The 27961-nt window shown below is 43.1% G+C and overlaps 2 protein-coding genes across 5 annotated transcripts in view; one reads left to right on the top strand and one right to left on the bottom strand.

Moving 5' to 3' along the window:
• The window catches only part of ATP6V1C2 (ATPase H+ transporting V1 subunit C2), a 65727-nt gene extending 64601 nt beyond the window's left edge, over window positions 1-1126 (top strand). For all 4 annotated transcript variants that reach the window (XM_055377487.2, XM_055377490.2, XM_055377488.2 and 1 more), the window contains one exon: window positions 181-1126. In XM_055377487.2, the coding sequence (XP_055233462.1) occupies window positions 181-270 (90 nt within the window). In that variant the 3' untranslated portion in view covers window positions 271-1126. The remainder of the gene's footprint in view (window positions 1-180) is intronic.
• On the bottom strand, window positions 399-27961 carry PDIA6 (protein disulfide isomerase family A member 6). The gene is made up of 13 exons (XM_004028843.5): window positions 27815-27961; window positions 19425-19566; window positions 14631-14688; window positions 14012-14138; window positions 10053-10159; window positions 8752-8882; window positions 7680-7794; window positions 6705-6845; window positions 5846-5930; window positions 5650-5722; window positions 4217-4375; window positions 1868-1964; window positions 399-1261 (listed from the first exon to the last, which is right to left on the bottom strand). The coding sequence occupies exons 1-13, from the start codon at window positions 27831-27833 to the stop codon at window positions 1193-1195; spliced, it is 1323 nt and encodes a 440-aa protein (XP_004028892.1). The 5' UTR covers window positions 27834-27961; the 3' UTR covers window positions 399-1192.

Raw genomic sequence — 27961 nt, 5'->3', positions numbered from 1 at the left:
GTTATGAAAATCTACATGTCATACACATTAAAGCACAGCAAGGAGAGGGCTGGAGGGTGTGGGCCACAGCTACGCAGAGCAGAATGTACGCTCAGTGCCTGGTGAGCTTCCTCAAAAATAAAAGGATAAGACAGGAAACTAGTTTATGCACTTAGAGCATTACCATGTCTTCTTTTCTAGGCATCTGTGGAGATCCCGGGACTGCAACTCAATAACCAAGACTATTTTCCTTATGTCTACTTCCATATTGACCTTAGTCTTCTTGACTAGAAAGGCCAGCTGGCACCTCTGTCTCATGTTCGTGCAGATTATCACGGACACCTCTTTCCTTTAGCCAGAGAATGGTTCAAATGTCTTACAGAACTAAGATCCTTTTTCAGAGAAATTGCTCACGAAAGTTAGTGACAGTTGTATTTATTTTTTTAAGTTACAATAAAATGCTCTCAAGTCCTTTGAATGTTCTAACAAATTCAAAACTTCATTTTCTGAATGTTTTACATAAATGCGAACTACCTGTTCGCATTGGTAACCTGCTGCTGTATTTCATGTCTTAACGGCTATTTTGAGGTTCATTAACAACATAGAAAGCCTTGAACTGTATAACCAGCTAGATTCCTTAATAATTAGTCACTAGAGACAGCCCAAAGACAAATATTGGGCAGGAAATCAGGTCTTGTTTTTTGTTTAAAAAAGTTTGTGGGGAGGAAAGACATCTGTGTATCACTTCAAAATATTGATTTACTGCTAAACATCACTCTGAATTTATGATGTGGATACTAATTTCATACATTTATCGGCATTGTCCAAAATATTTTATTCTTTAATGGAAAAAGCCATTAATATTCAAATGAAGGAATCACATTAAAAAAAACCCATACATAAGAAACAGCCTCCAAGAACATTCAAGCAGCAGTCAGAGAGAAAAATGTTTCGACAGCCAAGTTTTCTTCAAAATATTATGTGACAGAATACGACTCAATTCACCGGCTACAACAATTCATAGAATTTTTCAATGTTTTCTTGAGATGCAAAAGTTCACTGTTGCAGTGTTTTCAAATGACCAATCAAGTACTACTTCTTGGTTAAAAGGCCACTGGTAGAGTCATCTGAGTGTAGAGAATGTCCCTTCACTGCTGGAAAAATCTGCTGGCTCCCAAGAAAAGAAAATGGTCTGAAGCCTCTGTTGTGGCTCTCACAACTCATCTTTCCCTAAGTCATCAAGCTCCACATCACTGAGGTCAATGTCATCCTCCACGGGAAGCTGGGAGACGACAGAAAGCCACTGTTAGATCTGCAGAAGGGGACACCCTGGAAGGTCAACATCTCATTTTACAGAAGAGCAGCTCTCTGGAGCTACTCCTGCTACAATCCAGGTTCTCCTCAGTCTGACTCCTACCCTGACCTTCGTACCTATGATTATACTGATGGAAAAGCTCAGAACTCAGGTGAAACATTTCAACATCACATCACTCACCATTTTAACACTGGAAGCCACTGAACATGTCCTTTTGAGGAGGGTGGGACACAACAGTACAGAAATAAGTGCTAATTTCAAAGCTATCATTTTCTATTTTTCTAAGATAAAGTAAATGAATTCCAGGCTAAATGTTCACTTTAAGGTAATAATCAGGAAAGCAACCTTACTACTGAAATGTATCTTGGCTGTCAAGAGTATCAAATGCCGTGCAGCACTTAAACTTGTGATAAGGAAGATGAAGGGTCTTCAGAGAAGAACCTCTTAAAAGGCCCACGGGTGCACCAGGGCTGAGGTCTGATGGGAAGGACTTGACTCCAGGTGCAGAGATGCACAGGCTCAAGAGAGTAAACCAGGACTGCTGCCCACACAGCTTCCCTCCCGGGCACTCACCTCGCCATCCCTGCCGTCCCAAGGCTCTCTCTCAACGATGGTAGGGAAAGCCCCGCCTCCTACAGGTGCCGTGGAGCCACGCCCAAAAGAGAGCTCCCTTAGGGAAAAATGACCAAAACACACACACACACATTTACAATGGACTGCTGGTGCAGAAGAATAAACAACTTTAAAAATAACAGTCTGCCTACTTTGTTTATGCAGAGGCATTTCTTCTCTCTTGCTGCACTACATTCCTCAGAAACACCTTGAGAACATTATCTTTTTAATCACGGACAACATTACAACCAGATTCAACATTCCCAACTAAGTCCCCTGCATCAGATAAAGTCAGTTGCTATCAGTAAGTTTTTAAAAATAGCAGAGCATTTGCTGAAATACAAATTAAATACATAAATAATTATCAAAGTTGATCTAGAACATGGGCTGCCTGCGAGCTTTCTAAGACTGCTGTGAACCTGTACAGAGGGAGCATATCAGAAGTGAGGCGACTGGTTCCAGTGGGCTGGCAGAGAGCGGGGTGCATATGTGCATAAACATCAGTACTTGAAACATACCAGACCTGGTGTAATCTGGCTGTTGGGAAACCAGAGCCAGAAATACTGTGGGCACAAATACTTAGAGTTCACCAAACAACTCATAGAATAATAGAGCTAGACTAACAATCTATGGCACCAATGGGCTAGAATAAGCAAACCTATTATTAGAAAAAAAAATTACGAGATATATTCACATTCTGACTTCCTGATTTAATAAATACTACTCTATGACAATCACAAACTTAAGCAGTCCACAAACTTCTTTTTCTTTGAGACCAAGTCACGCTCTTTTGCCCAGGCTGGAGTGCAGTGGTGTGATCTCAGCTCACTGCAACCTCCACCTCCTGGTTGTGCCTCAGCCTCCCGAGTAGCTAGGACTGCAGGCCCACGACACCACACCTGGCCTATTTTTTGTATTTTTAGTAGACATAAGGTCTCACCGTGGTGGCCAGCCTGGTCTCGAACTCCTGGCCTCAAGTGATCCACCTGCCTCAGACTCCCAAAGTGTTGGAATTACAGGCGTGAGCCACCACACCCAGCCCCACAAACTTAATGAAAACACCCCCTTGGCCAGGCGTGGTAGCTCACACCTGTAATCCCAGCATTTTGGGAGGCTGAGGTGGGTGGATCACTTGAGGTCAGGAGTTCGAGACCCGCCTGGCCAACCTGGTGAAAACCCATCTCTACTAAAAATACAAAAATTAGCTGGGCGTGGTAGCAGGCGCCTGTAATCCCAGCTACTCAGGAGGCTGAGGCAGGAGAATCACTTGAACCCGGGAGGTGGAGGTTGCAGTGAGCCGAGATCATGCCAGCCTGGACGACACAGCAAGACTCTGTCTCGGGGGCGGGGGGGAAAGAAAACACCCATTAACTATATTAACCAACTACAATGAGAGAGAGCTGGGAGGGAAGGAGCCACAGTCTGCCCCCCCAGCAGAGGCTGAAGCAGCTGATCTCACAGGGCTTCCTCCATGCCTCCCACTTCACTACTCAAGGCGGAGCTGTGACTGAGGCGCCTGACTTTGGAGCCCCTACTCTCCACAGAGCACACACACACACGTCTCCACACAGCACGCAAACTTCTGCGTCAAGTAGGAAGACTGGCAGCAAGAGCACTGCAGGCTTTCATGTACTGTTCTTCCTATTCATTATTCAACACAAGCCTCTCAACTACCTTTTGTGTGCTGAACATCTCTTATACAGCAGCTAAGAAATGAATGCGGAAGAAAGCAAGAATGGGAAATAAAACCTCTTTAGGTCAATGCCCTGTATTGCCTAAAAGATGATTAGGTGAGCTGAATAGCAGAGCAGGGTAGACAGCTCTGTATATTGGTTTTAGAACCTATCATGTTGTTTGCACATTGTTGGAGTAACTTAAGTACACCCATTTTCAAATAAATAACCACATTCCAAAGCCAAGTGCCCAGAAATGGAAACCACATTTACCCAAGGTCAAGATTACAATGCATATGAGGGTGAGGATGGACAGACAGGGCGGCCTCTAGCCCATATGAGACCTTTATGAGAATTAGAAAGAGCCCAGGGCCAGATGCACAGAATGGCACACAGGGTGGCCCGAGGGCAGCAATGCTTTCTCCTCATCCAGCAAGCAGAGTATTCCATGGAAAAAAGAACGAACAGGGAGACAATTTAAAAACTCTAATTTATAAACATTCAATTCTCTGGAATTAGTTTGCATTTTAAATTCCATTTATTACCTGGCTTATATATATACCTAGTTCCAAATACAAACCTACAACAGAACCAAACAAACAGACAAAACAACAAACAACCTAAGAAAACAAATTACCTGAGAAACTCGTTGATGCCTTGCTCACTGAAGGAGCCTTTTAGCAGAGCAAATTTCATCTTGCGTGCATTGATGGCGGCCATGGCGGGGTACCCAAACCCTCCAATCCCCAACGCGGTCTCAAGTTCAGACTGGGCTCCAGCTTCTGTCCACAGCCACCTAGAAAACCAGACTGGTTTTTAGGGCAAATATGTCTTTTAAATTGCTTACGATCTAACTAGAAGATCTTAGAGAACAAAAGATCACGCTTCAGATATTTCGTAGAATGACAAATAAATAAAAAACAAAAGATGAGTTTCTATATGGATTTTCCCTTTTTACCTGAAATCCCACCAATATCATTTGGGTTATTAAGCATGTTCTCGTGTTCTGTAGGCATCTAATAAACATTTGCTGGACTAATGGAGGAGGAGCAAGGTCATCGAGAGAGGGACAACAGGGGGGCGCTAGGTACCTAGGGAAAGCAATGGATACTGAGGACAAGAAGCAAAAAGATAAATAGGAAGGAGGCTGGGCACGGTGGCTCACGCCTGTGATCCCAGCACTTTGGGAGGCCAAGATAGGTGGATCACCTAAGGTCAGGAGTTCGAGACCAGCCTGACCAACATGGTGCAAACCCCATCTCTACTAAAATCACAAAAATTAGCCGGGCATGGTGGTGTGCGCCTGTAGTCCCAGCTACGCGGGAGGCTGAGGCAGGAGGATCTTTTGAACCCGGGAGGCGGAGGTTGCAGTAAGCCGAGATTGCGCCACTGCACTCCACCCTGGGCAAGAGAGTGAGACTCTGTCTCAAAAAAAAAAAAAAAAAAAAAAAAGGATAAAATAGGAAAGAGATACACTGTTTTGAAAATGTGCCTAGATCCAGTCCTTACTCAGAAGAGGAGAAGGAAACAATTCTATTTCCCCTTTCTCACCCAGCCTTCAAGTTCACAGTAGAATTCAGGTGCACTACTCCTTATGTGTCTGCCTGCTAACCTGGCACTCCAATCACCATTTAAAACATGATTCCTATGAGAAAAATGCATGCTGTGCTGACAGCCCTTCATTCCTTCTTTTCCTCCCATGATAAAGTTTTCACATCCTGAATAAAAACCATATAGCAGAGCAGGCCGGGTGCGGTGGCTTACACCTGTAATCCCAGGACTTTGGGAGGGGGAGGCGGGTGGATCACCTGAGGTCAGGAGTTTTGAGACCAGCCTAGACAACATGGTGAAACCCCAACCCTACTAAAAATACAAAAATTAGCTGGGTGTGGTGGCGGGCGCCTATAATCCCAGCTACTTGGGAGGCTGAGGCAGGAGGGAAAAAAAAAAAAAAAACATATAGCAGAGCAAACATAGAACACAGCTTACAAAAACACGGGGGAACCACTCTCAAGAAAGCCTATAATCAGCTGTTCAGATGACACTCAGACAGTAAGCTCAGTAACTTACCCCCACATTTTCTTTTTGTATTTGTCTGCCAACTTCAGAAGAACTTCCAGATAAGAATTTCTGCCTGCAGCTCCTGATTTAAACAAAGTTTTTTAAAGGTAAAGATAAAGGAGTCCATAAAATTAACCCATTTAGGAAGTATGCTCAGAGCATCTAGCATAGAACAGCTAAGGGAAATCATTTCCGTCTGTCTTACCAGTATCAAGGATATGGGGCAGCACAGCCACAACACAGAGCTGGTGCTCCTCACACGTCCTCTTGGCAATGTCCTCATTGATAATCTGTGGGACCCAGAAGACAAGGGACGATCAGGAGGCTGCATGATACAACACCTAAAGGTAAGCTGGCAAACAAGACCTTCGCACCGTCACTTTCATTGAAAACATTTCTCCCACGACTACTTCCTCGTATGGAAACACCCGGAGGCATGTTCTCTAAGAGGAGATTTTTCTGCTACTGATTCTTAAGCCTGTGGAAGCTGTGGTGGTGGGGGTGGGGTGATTAGCACACATACGAACATCTCTGAAATCGCAATGCCTGGACACAGCCTGGCTCTGCCACTTACTTGTTTAAATAGATAATACTTACATGTATTATATGTCTTATATGTTTATACACACTTGAGGCTCTGTGCCTCAATTTCCCCATATATAAAATGGAGATAAAAACAGTATCTACCTCTCAGTGTTCATGTGATAATTAAATGAAAAAAACAAAACAAAATAAAACAAAAAAAAACTATATAAAGACGCCAGAACAGTGCCTGTTACATGATTAGTACTTGATAAATGTTCTATTACTTTGAGAATGATAAGCAAGAGTGATTGAATACACTCTATCTTTAAGAAGCTCGTATTTCTGTTCAGTGTAATTATTCTAATGCTAAAAGTTATGAAAAGCAATTTATCAGACTTTTTTTCCATTTCAAAGTATAGAAACCACTTTAAAGAGAGTATCTTTAAGGGCATAAAATGAACAGTGTGTCACACTGCTTTAACATTCCTCACCATCAGCTAAAAAAGCTTTCTGGACTACAGGCAGTGGAAGCGGTTTACCTCAAGCAGCTCAGGAGGTGGGGCGTTATCAGAAAACAAATCAAGGGCCCGGGACACGATGTCGGATCTTGTCCGCCCACCGTCATAATCCACAGGAGACTCGCCTTTCTGAAATATCTTGATTGTAGGAAATCCTCTAATCTATTAAAAAAAGGTCAGAGGATAAAATCCAATTAACACTTAATGCAAAATAACACAATCTTTACAGTTTCTAAAACCACCTTATAGGTAATTTTTTTTTTTTTTTTTTTTTGAAGCAGTCTCACTCTGTTGCCCAGGCTGGAGAGCACAGGTGCAATCTCAGCTCACTGCAACCTCTGCCTCCTGGGTTCAAGCGATTCTCCTACTTCAGCCTCCTGAGTAGCTGGGACTACAGGCACGCACCACCACACCCGGCTAATATTTGTATTTTTAATAGAGACGGGGTTTCACCATGTTGGCCAGGCTGGTTTTGAAATCCTGGCCTCAAGTGATCCTTGGCCTCCCAAAGTGTTGGGATTACAGGTGTGAGCCACCACTCTGGCCTTATAGGTAATTTAATGTAACAAAACTGTTCTCCAGACTGCACAGATTTCAAAGGAATGACTCACAGAGGTCAATTATCAAATCAGGGAGTTTTAACAGTCTGTGAAGTTTAGCCCAATCATATTCAAGCCCTGGCATATAATTAACACAAAGTACCTGCTCTAGAACAAATGGACCAACTCACAACAGCCATATGAGCAACTTGAATACGTCTGGGCAAGCTGAAACCTCACATTAAGTATATACCAGAAGCAGTGTGACATTAGGGGGAAAAGTTGACAGTCCTGAGTTTCAGACTTGTTAGTTATGACAATAAAGTGACTTTATCTCTTCACTTACAAAATGGTTTAAACATCTCCTTTACTACCTCATAGGGAGGCCTGGAGTATTGGAAGAAGTAATGAAACACCATGTATTTCACAATGAAATGAGCCTTATAAGTATACTCACCCCGTATCGGGAGGCCAGAACCTGATTGACTGTAGCATCCACAGCTGCCAGTTTCACTTTTCCTTTCGTCTGCTCTTTTACCTCTGAAGCTGCGGCAGCCCACTCTGGCTCTAGGCTATAGAAAAATATTCGTTTTGTTTTGTTTCTTTGAGACACGGTCTCTCTCTGTTGCCCAGGCTGGAGTGCAGTGGTGCAGTCATGGCTCCCTGCAGCCTCAACCTCCTGGGCTCAGGTGATCTCATTTCAGCCTCCAACATAGCTGGGACTACAGGTGTGTGCCACCACCCACTGTTAATTTCTACATTTTTAGTAGAGATAGGGTTTCCCCATGTTGCCCAGGCTGGTCTCAAACTCCTGGCCTCAAGTGATCCACCTCACCAGGCCAAATACTTGCATTTTAACTTGCAGCCCAAACACCTTTCTTTTCTTTTCTTTTTTTAAGACAGAGTCTCCTTCTATTATCCAGGATGGAGCGCAGTGGTGTGAGCTTGGCTCACTGTAGCCTCTGCCTCCCACAATCAAGAGATTCTTGCACCTCAACCTCCCAAGTAGCTGGGACTACAGGCGCACGCCACCACTCCCAGCCAATTTTTTTGTATTTTTAGTAGACATGGGGTTTTGCTATGTTGCCCAGGCTGGTCTCAAAGTCCTGACCTCAAGTGATCTGCCTGCCTCGGCCTCCCAAAGAGCTAGGATTACAGGTGTGAGCTACCATGCCCAGCCTATACTTTTTAACTGATCTGTGCATTTCTGCCCAATCCCCAATTATATCACACCTAGAAAACATTTCATGTGTGGCTTTACTAAAGATACAATGCTACCCTTCACATGAGCTTCCCATTCCACCACTGCCCCTAAATCCAGACATGAGCCAGTCCCTTGTTAATCTTTGGCAATAGGAGAGTGGAAGCTCTTGGCGCTAATGTCAATGTTTAATATTCGCTTAGAGTCAGAGTTTTGCTGGAAGAGATCTTAGTGGTGATCTATTATCTAGTTCAGCTCTTTCAAAATAAGCTAATGAATGTACTGAAAACACTGTGAATGAACAGACTACTTAGTAGAAGGCACTTACTTTTTGCAGTGTCCGCACCAAGGAGCATAGAACTCAACCATCCAAACATCTTCACTGTCCAGAACATTCTTATCAAAGCTGTCGTCTGTCAGCTCAATCACATCCTTCTTACTTGAACTATCACTTCTGCCCTGTCATTTATGACATTAAACATCAAACAATTGGGCCAAGAAGAACACTTTTCCTGTTTTAAATAATAACACTACTTCTACATCTTAACAAAGTTTTAGGGTTTTTCTTTAGTGAATAAAATAGTGAAAACGGTTGTATTCAAATTGGGTACATTCCTCAGCATTATAATTTTTGCTTGGCAAATAGTCTTTTACTTTCAAGTAATTATCAATACATTCAGTACAACACATAACCTGTACCTGAATGCCGTCACCAGCTATTTTTAGAGAGAAACCTCAACATGGCTCAAAAAACCACCTGAACAACACTGTTCTAATTCAGACTCAAGTACAGCTGCTGCTTCATCCTAGGATGTTATGTTACATCTTTCATAGACAAAGTCCCTACCAGCCAACAGAGCTAAAAATAACACTTAATCCTTTTCTTTTTTCGAAGAATGTTCTTCAGTACTAAATCTAAGAAGCAGTCAGCATTGCTTTCTGTTGCCAGGCAGGGTGCAGGGGGCCAGGCAACTATGCTCATTAAATGTCTAAGTTTAAAATAAAAGGCAAGAGCATGAAATCTCTGGGTAAGCTCTGAGCCTGTATAAAGAAGCTAGTGTAACTGGTCTCCTAAAAGTAAAAGCCCATTTAATATTGATACATCTTCAAGTTTGTCTTTTCACAAGAACATCAGTGTAAGCTTCACATTTCACACAAGGGCATCTAAAACACCAATCTGCTCCTCTCTCTCTCTCTTCTTCCCTATCCATTTGTGTAGAATTTTCCATGGATTTGGGGCTGACTGCCACAGATACAGGCCAAGAGGTAATCCAATCTCATCACGGTTTGCCAAAGCCTACCTAAAGGAAAACCCGTCCATCCCATCCCCACTCTGGACCTACAAGTGCCACGGGATGCCAGCACGTGGCTCCTGGGCCTGGTACTTGGACTGCAGGTGTGGCAAGAGGCCCTGGGACTGACTGGCTTTGGCAACAGCAATTCTGAGGAAGCCAAATGAGCAGGCTGGAGGGCTGGTTCTCTCTGGGATCGGTGGATCCAATCCTCTATTATTCTTTAATTGAGAGTTCACCACTTTAACATACTTTTAAAAAACAACTATCTTATACAAGGAATCCACTCTGGCTTCAAAATTATGACACATTAAAAACTGACATTTTATGGTCTTACTTGTTTTCCAGAACTGTATCCTCCGCTCCGTCCCCCGAGGCGATCCTTCACGAGCTGGCGCAGAGCACTCAGCGCAGCATCTACAATGGCTTCACCAGTTCTGCCACCTACAGGAGACGAAAGGTAGGCGGTCCTCAGCCCGGCCTTTAGCAAGTGCCTCATCTGGCCCGGCCCAAGACTGTGTCTTTACCTCACTGTCAGCTTCACCAGGTGTGACACAGTTCTAACACATGTATCTCTGACAGAACACACTTTCTCCCCACAATGCATTTTGCACTAGGCTTAACACTTGGAAAACCAATTCCTTTTCCTTTTTTATTTATTATTATTATTTTTTGAGATGGAGTCTCACCCTGTTGCCCAGGCTGGAGTACAGTGGCACAATCTCAGGTCACTGCAACCTCCGCCTCCCGGGTTCAAGTGATTTCTGGCTAATTTTTGTATTTTTAGTAGAGACAGGGTTTCACCATGTCGGCCAGGTTGGTCACAAACTCCTGACCTCAAGTGATCCGCCCACCTCAGCCTCTCAAAGTGCTGGGATCACAAGTGTGAGCCACCGTGTCCAGCCCAATTTCTCTTCTTAAGTTTTACGTAGTGTGAACGAAAACTCCCTGCTCAAATACCATCTCCTAATGAGAATAACTCACAAATGTTTACCGAACATGAACATGGATCAATAAGAAGCTTAATATCTAGCTGGGAAAGCAGGGGAATTTCCCAAATAAAAAAGGAACAATTTCTGTGAGATACCAGATAGAAAAGATGGAAAAAGCAGGTATGAGGTGTCTTTGAAGCCAAGTAACTGGAAACCATTCCAGGCTTCTTTTTTTCTATCTTGCTTGAAACAGTTAAGCTGAACTTAATCCTAATATAAGTAACAAATCTGCATTAAAACTCAAAGAGGCAAGATGATAATAGTCTTTGGAAGTTCACCAAAAACTTATTTGCTCAAGACAGTCAGGGGCTATTAACTAACACAGAAGTACTGGAATAACATATGCCATCTGCTTTCTTCAGTTTAAAGGCAAAACTAGATCTAATAGAATCTCTTTAGAAAGTTCATTTTCTGGCCTGCTATGGTGGCTCACGCCTGGGATCTCAGCACTTTGGGAGGCGGAGGCACGTGGAACACCTGAGGTCAGGAGTTCGAGAACATCCTGCCCAACATAGTGAAACCCTGTCTCTACTAAAAACACAAAAATTAGCTGGGCGTGGTGGTGGACATCTATAATCCCAGCTACTCAGGAGGCTGAGGCAGGAGAATCACCTGAACCCAGGAGACGGAGGCTGCAGTGAGCCGACATCACGCCACTGCACTCCAGCCTGGGTGACAGAACGAGACTCTGTGTCAAGAAAAAAAAAAAATCTTTCTTTTTTTTTTTTAGAGTTTTCTCAAACTCCTGTACTCAAGTGATCCTCCCACCTCAGCCTCCCAAAGTGCTGGGATTAGAGATCTAAGGTGTGCAGCCAGCCTTTTTTTCTGCCCAGGAAGAGAAACTTTTGAGAACACACCAGACCTGACACAAGAAACAAAATATAGGCCGGGTGCGGTGGCTCACGCCTGTAATCCCAGCACTTTGGGAGGCCGAGGCAGGCGGATCATGAGGTCAAGAGTTCGAGAGCAGCCTGACCAACACAGTGAAACCCCATCTCTACTAAAAATACAATAATTAGCCGGGTGTAGTGGTGCATGTCTGTAATCCCAGCTACTCAGGAGGCTGAGGCAGGAGAATTGCTTGAACCCAGGAGGTGGAGGTTGCAGTGAGCCGAGATAGCACCACTGCACTCCAGCCTGGGCAACAGAGTGAGACTCCATCTCGAACAAAACAAAACAGAACAAAAATATCCACAAAATATATTACAGCAACTCTCAGCATCTATTCAGATAATCTTGCACTGTATCGCTGGCTGAGCCTACCAAGTATGTCACTTGATAACACAGAAGGGCAAGGCCTCAACATGAAACAGCCTCTGCTCCTTATCTATGTCAGGTATCTCCGTCATCTGAACCACTGCCCCTTCCCCGAGTCTTTATCTGGACATATGCCAAATCATGAAGTATACTAGGAAAAAAACTTTTCAGCGTTTTGGGCCATACTGTCTATTGCAACTACTCAATTCTGTTGTTCCAGTGCAAAAGGAGCCAGAGACAATATGTTGACAAACAGGGCTGTGTTCCAATAAACTAAATTTATAAAAACAGCAGCAGACTGACTGCACTAAAAACATGTACATTTTCATAAGTGAGGAAAACTAAAACAAACTATTATTCAAAGGCAGAAAAGCAGGCGTTTACTCAGGGGAAAAAAAAGTCTCTCCCTAGAACTTTGGAGCTGGGGAGCCTAGCAGAGACAACGTGTCCAAGGCCACATCTTCATCTTCAGACGAAGACGAAGATGAGACCTCCAGCCTCGAGATTTGCCAACGACACATATTTACCAAGTATTTGTCTCATATGCTTTATGTGTACTATTTCAATTAAGCTTCTGGTACCTTAAAATAGGTTTGCACATCCCCATTATGCAGAGAAGCAAGACACTAAGTACTGTTTAGTTACGACGCTGGAGTATGGAGAGGCTAGCAGCTAGGCAGCCAGGATGGGCTGCCTTCCCAGCTCACACACGACAGATTCTGTACCCCTCACCCCTACCTTCCCTGCCTTCTATTAGCTGGACTCAGGCAAGTCACCGATGACAGACAACTCTTTTACTATGATGTTGATGCTGCCACCCAACCCATGAGCTGGTACTGCTCACATAAAGCAAAACCTAAGATGACAAAGTTCAGTCACTCATATGTTCCATATAAATCTTCAACAAAAACCTTTATCAAATTAGTCATAATTTCAGCTTCAAACAAATTATGCCCAATACTGTTACTAGCACTATGGATCTGGCCCAACCCAGCAACTCTGACTATCTTAAATAGAATAATCTGTTTGTGATATCTTTTTTTTTTTTTTTTTTGAGACGGAGTCTCGCTCTGTCGCCTAGGCTGGAGTACAATCTCGGCTCACTGCAAGCTCCGCCTTCCGGGTTCACGCCATTCTCCTGCCTCAGCCTCCGGAGTAGCTGGGACTACAGGCACCCACCACCGTGCCCGGCTAATTTTTTGTATTTTTAGTAGAGACAGGGTTTCACCGTGTTAGCCAGGATGGTCTCGATCTCCTGACCTCGTGATCCGCCCGTCTCGGCCTCCCAAAGTGCTGGGATTACAGGCATGAGCCACCGTGCCCAGCCCATTTGTGATATCTTAATTAAATAACAAGACAATTCTCTAAGAGTGTGGTGCCTGTAATTCCAGCTACTTGGGAGGCTGAAGTAGGAGGATTGCCTGAGCCTAGGAATTTGAGTCCAGGCTGGGCAACATAGCAAGACTCTGTCTCTTAAAAAAAAAAAAAAAAAAAAAAAAAAGAATAGTGTGGCTGAAATAACATTTAGTCTTGGGAGGGTGAAACCTGAATTCTATCTTTAGTTGCCTCAGTGGCTCACAGCAGACACTAACAATTTACTTATCTACAAAACAGAATTTGTGGTATCCATTTATTATTGACAGTTTAGGAGACTAAGACTCTCAAATTACAGAGTCTCCTTTTTCATAGTGGTATGTTAGACCCTTCTCCTACAGTAAAGGGAAGAGAGATTAGAGCAAGAAAATACATGTAGATCTTTACTAAATACAAGTGACTGTAATGAGAAAGACAACAGGGTAGCACAGAACACTATTTTCTATCATTGCTAATGTAGCATAGACCTAAGCAAGCATTGAGACAAACCTGTGTGACACACATTTCATCTTCAGAATGACTCGGAGGGTATAGGAATCACTGTGTACCATTTATAGATAATTCAAGTACAATGAGGTTGAGAACCTTGCAGGTAGAGCAGGTTCTCAAGCTTGTTAAAGAACAGTAGGTTCTTGTCTACCAGGGGAATGAAGTAGCTAGGAAAAGTCCTTACCTTGGTAATCTTCTGGTCTGTTTTTGTTGGATCCAAAAATCTTAATGGTAGGAAATCCCTGAACACCATACTGACCTCCTAGGGAATGATGCTTATCTGCATCAACTGCACCAACTTTGACAACATCCTGTGGAAATGTAAAAGAAATAACAATTTTTCCTTCCGCTAAAGCAGACTCCACAAGAACTCATTATCTGCTTCATATAGACTCAGAAAAAGGTAATAAAGCACAGGGTGCAGTTTGCAATCAGTCAATAAGGGCTTTAGCCTTGAACACCAGAAGAGAATCTAAATGGAATGATGGGGGAAATCAAAGCCCATGGAGGGAACTCTGCAGCTCACAGAATTGGCAGGGCTGAGAGTAACTGTCATTTATCTGGGAAACAGAATAAACAAAAACAGGCAATGTAAACATTTAAATGTGTATTATCCCCTTGTTCTCAGTATGATTTTGACAACAGAACCAGTATTTTCAACTCTGATATGCAAACTAGCTTCCCACTGAACATTAAACCATCTGCATACTTATTACTTAAACATACACAGGTGAATATGGACATCTTAGAAACTTACTGTAAAAAAAAGTTTTGTAAGCCTTTTGCATTCCTAAGAAACTTACTTTTAATGCAGTTGCTGCTTTCTTCCATTCTGGTGTTAATCTTTGACAGTGACCACACCTTTTGGGGGAAGACAACACAAAGCAACCATTAAAGCCTTTGATTCTCAATTCAAAAAATTCAAAAGTTCAATTAAAAAACCCCATCAATGGTCTATTGAATGAGATGCCTGCAAAGAGGACAAGCACAAATAAAACAGGATCAAGGCCGGGCACGGTGGCTCACGCCTGTAATCTCCAGTACTTTGGGAGGCCGAGGAGGATCACTTGAGGTCAGGAGTTTGAGACCAGCCTGGCTAACATGGTGAAACCCCGTCTCTAATAAAAATACAAAAATTAGCCAGGCGTGGTGGCGCACGCTTGTAATCCTAGCTACTGGGGAGGCTGAGGCACAAGAATCATGTGAACCCAGGAGGCAGAGGTTGCATGAGCTGAGATCATGCCGCTACACTCCAGCCTGGGCAACAGAGTGAGATTCTGTCTCAAAAAATAAAAATAAAAATAAATAAGTAAAATAGGATCAGCAACCTGGATGAACTCACCATTTTATTACTTACAACAATCACTTTTCATATCATCCTAATAAAAAAGCTTCCAGCCGGGTGCAGTGGCTCACGCCTGACTTTGGGAGGCCGAGGCAGGCAGATCACTTGAACTCAGGAGTTAAGACCAGCCTGGCCAACATGGTGACACCCTGTCTCTACTAAAAATACAAAAATTAGCTGGGCATGGTGGCACACACCTGTAATCTTAACTATTGGGGAGGCTGAGGGAGGGGAATCGCTTGAACTCGGGAAACGGAGGTTGCAGTGAGCTGAGATCATGCCACTGCACTCCAGCCCGGGCAACACAGCAAGACTCTGTCCCCCCCCAAAAAAAAAAAAAAAAAAAAAAGCTTCCGAATTACTGCTCAATTAAATCACATTTAAACTCTATAATTTACAACTCTACACCTCAACAAGCCCTTTAGAATCTATCTGGTCCAATGTGCTTCACTGTGTGGAGCTGAAAGCCTAGGCAAGATACAGATTCTTGGGGTCCACAAACCCAAACTTCCTAGTGGAAGAAGTGCATTTTATTAAGTTCTGCTAGTGATTCTTAAACCTACTGGGGTTTGATAGTCTCTAGTCCAACTTTTTAATTTTATATATGAGGTATCTGGCCCAGATCAACTATGCCTATATCTCAATACTCTCTGGGTCCCACAAATCGCTTCTGGACTTAGAAACACATGCATAAACCCACGTTAGTGAGCCTAACAAGCCGAAAAGCATGACGTGACACCACAAGATGGTGATGTGAGTGAATGACTGAGGTGGGGGGAGGCAGGGAAAGCGGAAGAGAGTGGGGAGAGGAGGAGAGAAGAGAACACAAGGAAAAACAACCTTAACCTTGCAGGTACTATTATTGGGAAATACAACACAGAAAAGCGCTTTTAAAAAATTACATGTGCGTAAACCTATTAGCCCTTACCACTCATTGAGGTTGTAGGTAGCTATACTGTTTATTTTTATTGCTGTGTAACATTCACTGTATGCAGACACCATAGTTTATCCATTGGTGATTTGATGCATTTTTAAAAACAAAGTAAATTCTCTTCTAATTAGGTCTCTAAGGACCAAATGCACAAATGCTAGGTGCCAGCACCATGATGAAAACACTTATAGATGATTTCATTTAATCAGCATGAAGCTGAGGGCGGGTCCTCTTGTTATTTCATTTTACAGATGATGGAATTGATTTTGAGAAGAAATTTACCCAATATCACAGCCATCCAGTGTCAGAGCTGCCTGACAAGTTTTTGATTCCAAATACTACAATCATACAGGTAGAAGTTGTAATTATTATGTAACTGAGTATTGGGGCCTAAACTCAATCCCAATATCTGAAGTTAGGGTCTATCGGGGGAATGTCCTGAAATGCTACTTCTACGTATTTACATACAGTATGTTTTGTTGTTTAGGTGAGATACTAAAAAATTCAGAAGTCAGATTTTTACAGGGTTTCGTGCCTCTTTAATTTCAGTTTAAGAAAGGAGGACTAAATTCAGAGACTATCAGAGTTCATCCTCTCTTCTATTTGATCTGCGCATACATCATAATGCCACATACATATAAATATGGCATACAGTCTACCCAGGGGTTCTGCAACTGGGGTCCAGACTCCCAAAGGGCTGGTGGATAAAAATTTAGGGAATCCCTTTTAGGAAAAAAAAGAAAAAAATAAAAAAAATAAATCTGAAGCCAAGGTGGCCTTTTAGGAAAAATTTAGGGGAGGGAGTCTATGAATTTGGATGAAAAAAAAGTCTTTATTTTCACTAATCTGTAATCGAAATTTAGAATTTCCTTACGAATGTAAACAACACTCCACAGTCAATTATTGTGACTTTATCATGAATGAAAATCACAGCTGTTTTCATGATCGCCATTATAGTTGTTGCAGGTATCTTCAAACATCATTTATGCCCATCACTATTCAGAATTATTGCAGCTGTCAAGCCTGCTGCTGGATCTTGGTACCGGTTTAGCATCTCTATTCTAAAAACCCACAACCTGAAATGTTCCAAAATCCAAAACTTTCTGAGCGACAACATGACACTCACAGGAAACAGTCACTGGAGCATTTCAGATTTTGTATTCTCAGATTAGGGATGCTCTACAGCTAAGTATTATGCAAATCTTCCAAAATCTGAAAAAATCCAAAATCAGAAACACTTCTGGTCCCAAGCATTTCAGATAAGAGATGTTCAACCTGTACTTACTGTTCTTGTAAAGTACTACATTAACATCAAAATTTTAATATTTCAATAATCATATTTCCATACTTTAGGTTTTTTTTGCGATTCTATAAGCTTTATTTAAACATGTAAAGGTTTGATTTTTTTTTTTTTAAAGGAGATCTTTTTTTTTTTTCTTTTTTTGAGACAGGCTCTCACTGTTGCCCAGGCTGGAGTGCAGTGGCACAATCACAGCTCACTGCAGCTTCTACCTCACAGGCTCAGGTGATCTTCCCACCTCAGCTTCCTGAGTAGCTGGGACCACAAGTGCACAGCACCACGTCTGGGTAATTTGTTTCTTTTCTTTTTATTTTTGTAGTGATAGGGTCTTGCCACATTGCCCAAGCTGGCCTCGAACTCTGGTGCTCAAGCAATCCACCCACCGTGGTCTCCCAAATTGCTGAAATTATAATTGTGAGCCATCATGCCTGACCGTAAAAGTTTTACTATAAGAATCCAAGGCCTTCACCAAGATGCTAAAGGAATCCAAGCACAAAAGGAAGTTAAAAAGCACCTGCCTGACCCAGTGCAGTGGCTCACAGCTGTAATCCCAGCACTTTGCGAGGCTGAGACAGGCGAATTGCTTGAGCCCTGGAGTTAGAGACCAGCTTGGACAACATGGTGAAATTCCGTCTCTATAAAAAATACAAAAATTAGCAGGGCGTGGTGGTACATGCCTGTAGTACCAGTGCTGGGGAGGCTGAGGTGGGAGGATTACCTGAGCCTGAGAAATCAAGGCTGTAGTGAGCCGTGATCATGCTGCTGCACTCTAGCCTGGGAGAAAGTGAGACCCTGTCTCTCAAAAAAAGCGCTTGCTCTAATCAGACATTCAGTCACCCAAATACCACAAAGTAAAACTCTGCCAATGTAATAATGATTAACTAGTGGATCTAGATCCTGCCTTCTCAATTATGCTGTCTTGCAGAGTTTTCTCTTGTATGGTCGCTCTCAGAAACAAGGTAAATTACCTATGCCATATATGATAAGCTTGTAAAAACCACATACAGAGATGTTTAACAATACAACAGTTTGTACAATTACTATTTATGTATTTGCTAGTATAATTGAGCTAATCCACACAGAATTAGCATTTGGACTGAACACATAAATACCAGAGCCTTAAAACAGTAAAGGCATTAGGTGGACTGGACGCACAATGTGGCAACATCCACTTTGAACACAGAGCGTTTTTACCTCCATTTGCTACACTGAGCATAAAGTAAAATGGTCCATGAGGACTGGTGGTTAGTTTCTAAAACTTAGTTTCAAAGAAAAAAGTTAAAGTGAGAAAGGAAAAAGTTTCATCAGGCATACCCTAAAATGTACCCATCAGGTTCTAATATCCCTCACTTAAGCTTACAAAGCATTGTTCACATGTCAAAGGATTCCTTGGGATTTCAGATAACCACACAGTTCTTCACAGACACACAGCTGGCTAGGGTTTGGTTCTCCTCTCAGGATACTTGTGGCCTGCTGGTTTACAGCAGAGACAGCCTCATATACATCTTGCACAGTTTCCACTCTTCTATTTGGTGTTTTTTTGCATTAAACGCTTTAATCACACGAATAACTAGTGCAATGTTGTACTTTTGACTGTATATAATTTTGTGCTGTTAGTTTCAATGGTGATTACATTTTTACCCCACAAGGGTTCTTCCAGTATTGAATGTAAGGTAAGAAAAGAATTTTTAAATTAAACCAGATTTTCTAACTATGTTTTTTCAGGAAATAATTCTCTTCAAGAAACAGAATGAAGTTAATCACTGGCCCCTCCATTTTCTTCGCTCAAGATTCCTTCCTCATAAAATCAGTTTTCCTTCCACACGCATCACCTCATCAAAAGACAGATCTTCCTTAACAACAGACTAGATACTTTGCATTTCCCATTTCCCTCTTCTCTACTTATTTTAAACAAACACTAAGCTAAACTAGATGTCTTAATAAAATCAGATTTTTATACAGCATTTTCTCCAATTTCAGAAAGTACTATAAATAATCTACAACTATTTTATAATACTTACCATGGAGCATAGAATTCTACAAGCCACAAACTATCACTCTGAATAACTTCTCGGTTGAAATTTGATGGAGTTAATTCGATCACATCATCACTAGAGGAATACAGACCATTCACTGCCAGAAAGAAGGCACAGCTCACCAGACCTGAAGATAACAACAAAAGTGCACCATTAACAGCACTGTTCATGCTTTGACTGGAAACCCTGGGGAACCAGAGTCCTCTTTAACTGACCAGGGCCCTTCACACAGGAGTACGGCCTAGCTCTGGCCCCTCTGCCCTTCCTGCTGCAGTCGGAGCCCCTAGAATTTCACTCCCATTGCTGCAACGCTGAGCAAGAAAGGAACGGACGGTCCCCACTCCCACTCCTTGGGCTGCACTGGAAAAAGGCTGAAGCATTATTCTTAGTGGCTTTCATGTATCAAAGTCTTTGTTCTTTACAACCGTTCCATGAGGCAGTACTACTGTCATTTTATGGCATGGATGCTGAAAAATTGGGAGGTCACTTCTGCCTGTGTAACCTTGGACAATCACGTAGTAATCATTCCTCATGTTATTCAGTTGCAATTATTAGCACATTATCTTTGTTAAAATATATTTTTGAAGGGGAAAATAATTATTGTCTCTTCCACTAGATTGTGACTCTTTCAAGGGCAACGGTAATTTATTTATTTATATTTTGAGACGGAGTTCCGCTCTTGTTGCCCAGGCTGGAGTGCAATGGCACGATCTCGGCTCACCGCAACCTCCGCCTCCCAGGTTCAAGCAATTCTGCTTCAGCCTTCCAAGTAGCTGGGATTACAGGCATGTGCCATCACGCCCAGCTAATTTTGTATTTTTAATAGAGACAGGTTTCTCCATGTTGGTCAGGCTGGTCTTGAACTCCTGACCTCAGGTGATCCACCTGCCTCGGCCTCCCAAAGTGCTGGGATTACAGGCGTGAGCCACGGCGCCCAGCCAATGTTTATTTTTATAAATAGTTTTATTTCTCTTAATACTATCCATAACACATTATCAGAAACACTGTTCGTGTGAATAACCTTATAAAGAAAGGATACAGTGTCGACTGTATTGCTGACCACACAGTTCTGCCACATTGTGGATCAAGAGCATTTTCATTAGCAACTCTGGAAACTTACACGCAATTTACAACAATAATTTAGGAAAACAAATTCTGAACTGACTTACTAGTATCTTAAGAACCCAAAAGTTCTCTGAAATGGCATTACTATCAAAATTTCACCTTTTAAATTTACATATACAGTCACATCCACAGGGTCAAGGAGAGAACACATATATGAGGGTGGTCCTGTGGATTATAACGGAGCTGAAAAAATCCTATCACCTTGTGATGCCTTGATAACTCTGACCCTGTGTAGACCTAGGCTAATGTGCGTGTTTGTGTCCTAGTTTTTGTGTTTTTTTTTTTTTTTTGAGACGGAGTCTTGCTCTGTCACCCAGGCTGGAATGCATTGGCGCTATCTCAGCTCACTGCAAGCTCCGCCACCCGGGTTCACACCATTCTCCTGCCTCAACCTCCTGACTAACCGGGACTACAGGCGCCTGCCACCACACCTGGCTAATTTTTTGTATTTTTAGTAGAGATGGGGTTTCACTGTGTTAGCCAGGATGGTCTCGATATCCTGACCTTGTGATCCGCCCGCCTCGGCCTCCCAAAGTGCTGGGATTACAGGCGTGAGCCACCGTGCCCAGCCCTGTGTCCTAGTTTTTGACAAAAAAGTTTAAAATACTAAAACAAACTTTAAAAACAAAAAAAAACCTTACAGAATACGGATATAAAAGAAAATACTGGCCAGGCGCTATGGGTCATGCTTGTAATCCCAGCACTTTGGGAGGCCAAGGCAGGCAGATCGCTTGAGCTCAGGAATTCAAGACCAGCCTGGGCAACATAGTGAGACCCCCTCTCTAAAAAAAGTACAAAAATTAGCCAGGCATGGTGGTGCATGCCTATAGTCCTAGCTACTTGAGAGGCTGAGGTGGGAGGATCACTGAGTCCAGGGAGGTCGAGGCTATGGGTGGAGTGGGCTGTGATGCGCCACTCACTCCAGCCTGATAGAGCGAGACCTTGTCTCAAAAAAAAAAAAAAAAGAGAAAATATTTTTGTACTGCTGTTTTGTACAATGTGTTTTAAGGTAAGTGTTTTTACAAGAGCCAAAAAGTTAAAAAAAAAAAAAATTAAGTTTAGAAAGTAAAATGTTGACCAAATGCCATGGCTCACACCTATAATCCCAACACTTTGGAGGCCAAAGTGGGAGGACTGCTTGAGGCCAGCAGTTCAAAACCAGGCTGGCCAACACAGAATAGCAAAACCACATCTCCTCAAAAAAAAAAAAAAAAAAAAAAGAAAGAAAAATGTTACAGTAAATTAAGGTTAATCTATTATCCAAGAAATAAAATTTTTAGAGCAACCCCCAGTCATGCAAGCTGCATTCATGGTAAATGTCCTATACAGGTGTACTATTTTTAATCTTTTATATCATATTTTTACTGCATCTTTTCTATGTTTAGATACACAAATGCTTACCATTGTGTTACAACTGCATACAATATTCAGTACAGTAACATGCCGAACAGATTTGTAACCTAAGAGAAATAAGCTATACCATGTAGCCTAGTTAGTAAGTTATGCCATCTAGGTTTGTATTAAGTACACGCTGATGCTATTCACAATGAAGAAATCGTCTGATACAATAGAAATTAAAGAAATTTCTATTCCTGTCTTTTCAGCATCTCTGAAGTTGATCATAATTCAGATCACATCTCTAATGTTAAGCAACACATGACAATATACAAAAATTTGCTAATTACCTCTAGAACAAAGTAAATAATGGAATATCCTCAGACTGTTCTTGACTTCAACAAGGTTTTCCTATTTGCATCATGCTGGCTTTTGGATTGAAATAAATACACTTTATTTTTTTTGAGAGAGGGTCTTGATCTGTCACCCAGACTGGAGTGCAATGGTGCAAACACAGCTCCCTGCAGCAGCCCTGACCTCCTGGGCTCAAGTGATCCTCCCACCTCAGCACCCCCAGTAGCTGGGACTACAGGTGCATCCCTGGCTAACTTTTAAAATTTTTGTAGAGACAGGGTCTCCCTGTGTTGCCCAGGCTGGTCTCAAGTGATCCTCCTGCCTCTGCCTCCCAAAGTGCTGGGATTACAGGTATGAGTGACCACGCCAGGCCAAAATATACTTACAATGTTAACGAAATTTCTATCTATTCCTGTCTTTTCAGCATCTCTGAAGTTGATCATATCATTTCTTCCTTTTAATTTGTTGATATAGCAAATTATAAGTGAGACTGGCCTGTGTTCTCAAGTAGTGTGTGTACATGCCATCTTAGTTACATTTTCACATGCTTGCTTCATAATTAGAATTTCGAAGATTTCAAATGGACCTTTTTGGAATAACTAAATGGTACACTTCTTCTGGAAGGAGTGTACACCATTGTTCATTGTTTTACTGCTAAATCCTCCATCATACAACACGTTCAATTTTTCAAATCACTTTCAAATATGTTAGATCACTTAATTTTTGACAGCATTACTAACTACAAAGTAGGAATTATCTCCATTTTGTAAATAAAGGTCTAGACCAAATGGCCCATCTATGGTCATACATATAAGGGGCAGGGCAGCTCTCCATTTCCAAGCTTTTCCTATTACACCATGCTGTCTTTTTAGTGCTCAAGATAAAGTGGTTCTGTACGCTATAGGTATGAATGAACAATTATGGTATTCAAGATTTACACTGCATTTGAATTACAGATATAGCCAATACTGTAAGAACTTATAAAACTGTTAATTTTACTAATAGTGAAGCCACTAAAGGGTTATCATTCAGAGGAAAGAATAGATTTATGCTTTCTAGAAGGAGTATTCCAGTTGCCATGTGGAAGGTGGATTGGGAGAATTATCCAGAGTGGTGTCACATAAACCAAGATACATGTGGAAGGGGCCACACTAACAAATGCTACTGGGAGATAAAGTAGCAAAGACTTAAAACCATCTACTGATTGGATTTAGTGACAAAGAAGTCACTGGGAGCCCTGGCAGTTGTGGTGGAGTGAAAATAACAGGCATGCAGTCTGCAGAGGGTTGGAGAGAATATAGGTAACTCTTTAAGCAGGTTTCATTATAGAGACCAGAGGCAGGCAAATGTAGAAAACAAGGAAGGTTTTCTTTAAAGATGGGAGTGATCTAGGAGAGGAAGACATATGCAGTGGGAGAGGCCAAAGATAAAATACAGGGAGTATCTGAAAAAAATGCCCAGAGTCAGAGGAGGAGCGGGAACCCAGTCAGTGATGGAGTAGCCTTTGATAGGATAATCTCCTTTTCCATTTCAAGAGGTGGGAAAGGATGCCTGTGAATGGACACCAGGCTAACCAAAGCAGGGCTGCTCCCTCAGTAACAGGTTATCCAGCATGATAGCCACTAGCTACATGTGGCTACCCCAAACTAAGATATGCTGGTAAAAACACACTGAATTCTGAAGACTTAATGGAGGGAAAAATGTAATCTCATTATTTTTCTTTTTTTTTTGAGACGGCGTCTCACTCAGCTGCCCAGGCTGGAGTGCAGTGGTGCAATCTTGGCTCACTGCAACCACCGTCTCCTGGGTTCAAGCGATTCTCCCGTCTCAGGATTACAGGCATCAGCCATCATGCCCGGCTAATTTTTGTATTTTAGTAGAGATGGGGTTTCACCATGTTGGCCAGGCTGGTCTTGAACTCCTGACCTCAGGTGATCCGCCCACCTTGGCCTCCCAAAATGCGAGGATTACAGGCGTGAGCCACCGTGCCCGGCCTCAATATTATTTTTCATTTTGAAAACACATGTTGAAATGATCTTAGATATACTGAGTAAATGTATTAATTTCACCTGTTTCTTTTGGCCACTTTAAATGTAGCTACTAGAAAATTTAAAATTACATATATGTTTGCATTATATTTCTATTGGATGGCACTGCTCATTAATCTTTTCACTGCTGCAGAAAAGGTGAAGTAGAGTTTGACATGTTTAACAAAGCCAAGTAAATCAAGAACATAAGCACTGACAGTCCTAACTCTGAATAAGCTTGAAAGTAAGACTAAGGCTGGGTGGCTTAGGCCTGTAATCCCAGAACTTTGGGAGGATGAGGCGGGTGGATAACCTGAGCCAGGAGTTTGAGACCAGCCTGGGCAACATGGCAAAACTCCATCTCTTGTAGAGAAAAAATATAAAATACAAAAATGCAAAAATTAGCTGGGTATGGTAGGGTGCATCTGTAGCCGCAGCTACTCCAGAGGCTGATGTGGGAGGATTGCTTGAGCCTGGGAGGCAGAGCGAGACCCGGTCTCAAAAAAAAAAAACCAAAAAAAAAAAAAAAAAACAAAAAATAGGATAATCTTCTACAGAGATGTACTACTTTTAAAGAACTTTATCTTTTTTGTAAAATCGATACGAATTTGGTACTTGCTCAGTACACTGAGCCTATTGTGAAATTTTCAAAAATGGAAAAGCAAAAGAGTAAGTTACAGATATTTTCTACTTAAGGATTTTAAAATTACTCCAATGTAACCATTTTTAATGGCTGAACCATTTAGTCAATCCACTACTGACTGAATTTTGATTGTTTCCAGTTTTTCACTAACAGCCCAGCACGGAAAATTCTTATATTTTCCTCCTCCCCTCAAATTAGTATGACTGTTTCAAGAGAAATTCTTACAAGAGAGATCTGGGAGTATGGCTAACATTCTGAGATACCTGTCACACTATGCTCCAGAAACTGGGGTCTTTATTTCTGGCGAGACAAAACAGTAACACTTGCGTGACTCTGTATCAGGCATTTTTCTAAACATTTTGCATATATTAAGTCATTTAAGAACCCTATGTGGTATGTGTCATGGTGCCCATTATTTCACAGACCAGGAAACTTTAACACAGAAAGGATAACTTACCTAAGATCATATAATTAGACAGACCCAAATTTCTAACCGAAGGGCTGGAGAATGCAGGGGTATAATCCACAGAGCATCATTAGGTAGACTGTGGCAGAATTAGGTACTTTCACTTCTCTTTGCCAATCAAGGACAGCAATAACGTCAGTCCTCTCCTCTTCATGCTGTTACAAGCAGGCTGCAGTCACCAGAACAGACCAGGGTTTTTCACCTTAGGAATGTGCTTCCCTTTCCGTACAAAGACGCTCTTTACTGACAGTATTAAGATAGACTTGGGTTATTCTTTTTTCTAGTAATGGTGAGGGACCTCTGTTTGTCTTTAAATTTTGCCTAGTTCTCACAAGAGCCTCCTCTGCTTGTACACGGCTACCCAATGAAAATGCTGTGTTGATTAAGGTTTGAGACTAAAATTCCTAAAAAGGCAATGTGACCTAGCAGGGTTACAAGGAAACCTAACATACTACTGAGAAAGAACAGACAAAAGATGTGGACATTCTGAATGCATAAAAGTAGCCAACAACTACCTCCAACCCCCAAGAACACAAAAAACCCTGGGCTCACTTAAGATGACAAAGTAGGTCAATGCTGACCAATGACGTTCTGTTTCTAAAATTCACATCACCATTCCACTCAGTGATAATGAACACCAATGGGAAATTGGACCATCCGAGTGAGTGTCTAGAATCTCTGTGAGCAGATGGCTCTGCCATCTGTGGTTTTCCATTCCTCCATGGCAGTTAAGGATGCTATAAATTCACATCAGTAACATCTCTGTCCCACATCTGCTAGGAGGAGTCTATGGTCCCAGAGCAGTCATCTAGAAACCAAGAGGTTTCCCCAAAAGGCTGCCATTTATTAAAATGAGTTAATTAATAGACTCACGGACTCTTTCAGGGTCTAGTCTGAATTCACTCACAGGAAACTAAACAGACTAAACTCTTTTCCCCTCATCTACTCTCTCCACAGTAATATGGCAAATATTTACGTCTCTTTAAACATGTACTAGCCGGGCCAGGTGACTGACACTTGTAATCCCAGGATTTTGGGAGGTTGAGGAAGAAGGATCACTCGAGGCCAGGACTTTGAGACCAACCTGGGCAATACAATGAGACCCTGACTCTACAAAAAATTTAAAAATTAGCCAGGTGTGGTGGCATGTGCCTGGATCCCTTGAGACCAGGAGTTCCGGGCTGCAGTGAACTATGATGGAAACCCTGCACTCCAGCCTAGGAGACAGAGCAAGACCGTGTCTCAAAAAAACAGAAAGACATGTACTAACTCATTAATCCTCAGGACAACCCTAAGGGAGTACTATTATCAGTCCCTAAAATGGTGAACACCGTTGAAAAGGCACTGGCACAGAGTGGTTAAGTAACTTGCTCCAAGTCACAGAGCCAGTAAATAGAGGGAAGGTGGTCTGAGGCCAGAGCCGAGGTTAAGGACTCTCAGAGCCAAGGCTGTGACCAAGGCGAGCCCGGCAAGGACAGGACCCTCGGCCTCGCCCACTAAGAAGCAGACATTTACAGAATTCCTAAGACGCCGGGTTCCATTTCGTTTTTAAGGAGTCCGATCACATGCGAAGCGCCCCTGCGTCTTAAGCCCAGCTTTTGGAAGGCACTGTCCCTTTCTAAGGGAACTATGGGTCCTTATTTCAGGACTGAGATTTAACATTTCAGTTTTTTGTTTCTAAGACAGAGTTTCACTCTTGTTGCCCAGGCTGGAGTGGCGCGATCTCGGCTCACTGCAACCTCCGCCTCCTGGGGGTTCAGGAGATTCTCCTGCCTCAGCCTTCTGAGTAGCTGGGATCACTGGCGCGCGACACCACGCCCGACTAATTTTGTATTTTTAGTAGAGACGGGGTTTCGCCATGTTGGTCAGGCTGGTCTCGAACTCCTGACCTCAGATGATCCACCCGCTTCGGCCTTCCAAAGTGCTGGGATCACAGGTGTGAGCCACCGCGCCCGGCTTAACATTTCAGTTTTTAAAAGTAGGAGCTGCATAAAACAGGTGGCAGAAACAAGCTGCAGTGCAGGACGCCCGCCAACCTCCGTCCCCACGCACGAGTTCGAGAGGAGCCCAGAACAAGCTCTCCTGCGACTCGCCGGGAATACTGACCCCCTCCCCGGGATCCGGCCGGGGCTGGGCTCCGCGGCTCTCCCGCCCGGCCCTGGACCCCGCGCCCGGCTCCAGCGCACGAGGCTCCCGCCCCCCGCGGCTGCGGAAGCCCCTCCCCACGGGGCCCGAGTCTCCCGCGCACCCGCACCTCCGCCGGGGCAACCTAGCAGCTCCTCCGGACGCCGAGGCCCGCGCCTCCCGCCCGCCAGGCCCACTTCCGGCCGCCTGCGGCCGCGGCCCACCAGGGAACGGCCTAGATATTCGAAACCTTTCAGGCCGACCCCAGCTCGCCCGCCTCCCTCCGCCGGCCCGCACCTACCGAGCACCAGGAGAGCCATGCCGAGCGCCGGGCTACGTGCAGTCCCCACCGCCGCCGCCGCTTCAGCCCTGCCGCGTGCCGCACGCCGCGCCCCCGCGCCCACGTCCCGCCCCAGGCCAGTCCGGTGGTCCGAGGGGCGGCCGCGCG

This window comes from Gorilla gorilla, chromosome 12, assembly GCF_029281585.2.
Source record: "Gorilla gorilla gorilla isolate KB3781 chromosome 12, NHGRI_mGorGor1-v2.1_pri, whole genome shotgun sequence".
NCBI lineage: Eukaryota > Metazoa > Chordata > Mammalia > Primates > Hominidae > Gorilla > Gorilla gorilla.
Note: the sequence above shows the minus strand (reverse complement) of the source record. Positions and strands in the feature narration are given on the sequence as shown.

Coding starts and splice junctions, on each gene's coding strand:
- PDIA6 (XM_004028843.5), bottom strand. Junction 14,689..19,424: donor GTAGAATTCTATGCTCCATG/GTAAGTATTATA, acceptor TTCCCCCAAAAG/GTGTGGTCACTGTCAAAGAT. Junction 14,139..14,630: donor AAGCAGCAACTGCATTAAAA/GTAAGTTTCTTA, acceptor ACATTTCCACAG/GATGTTGTCAAAGTTGGTGC.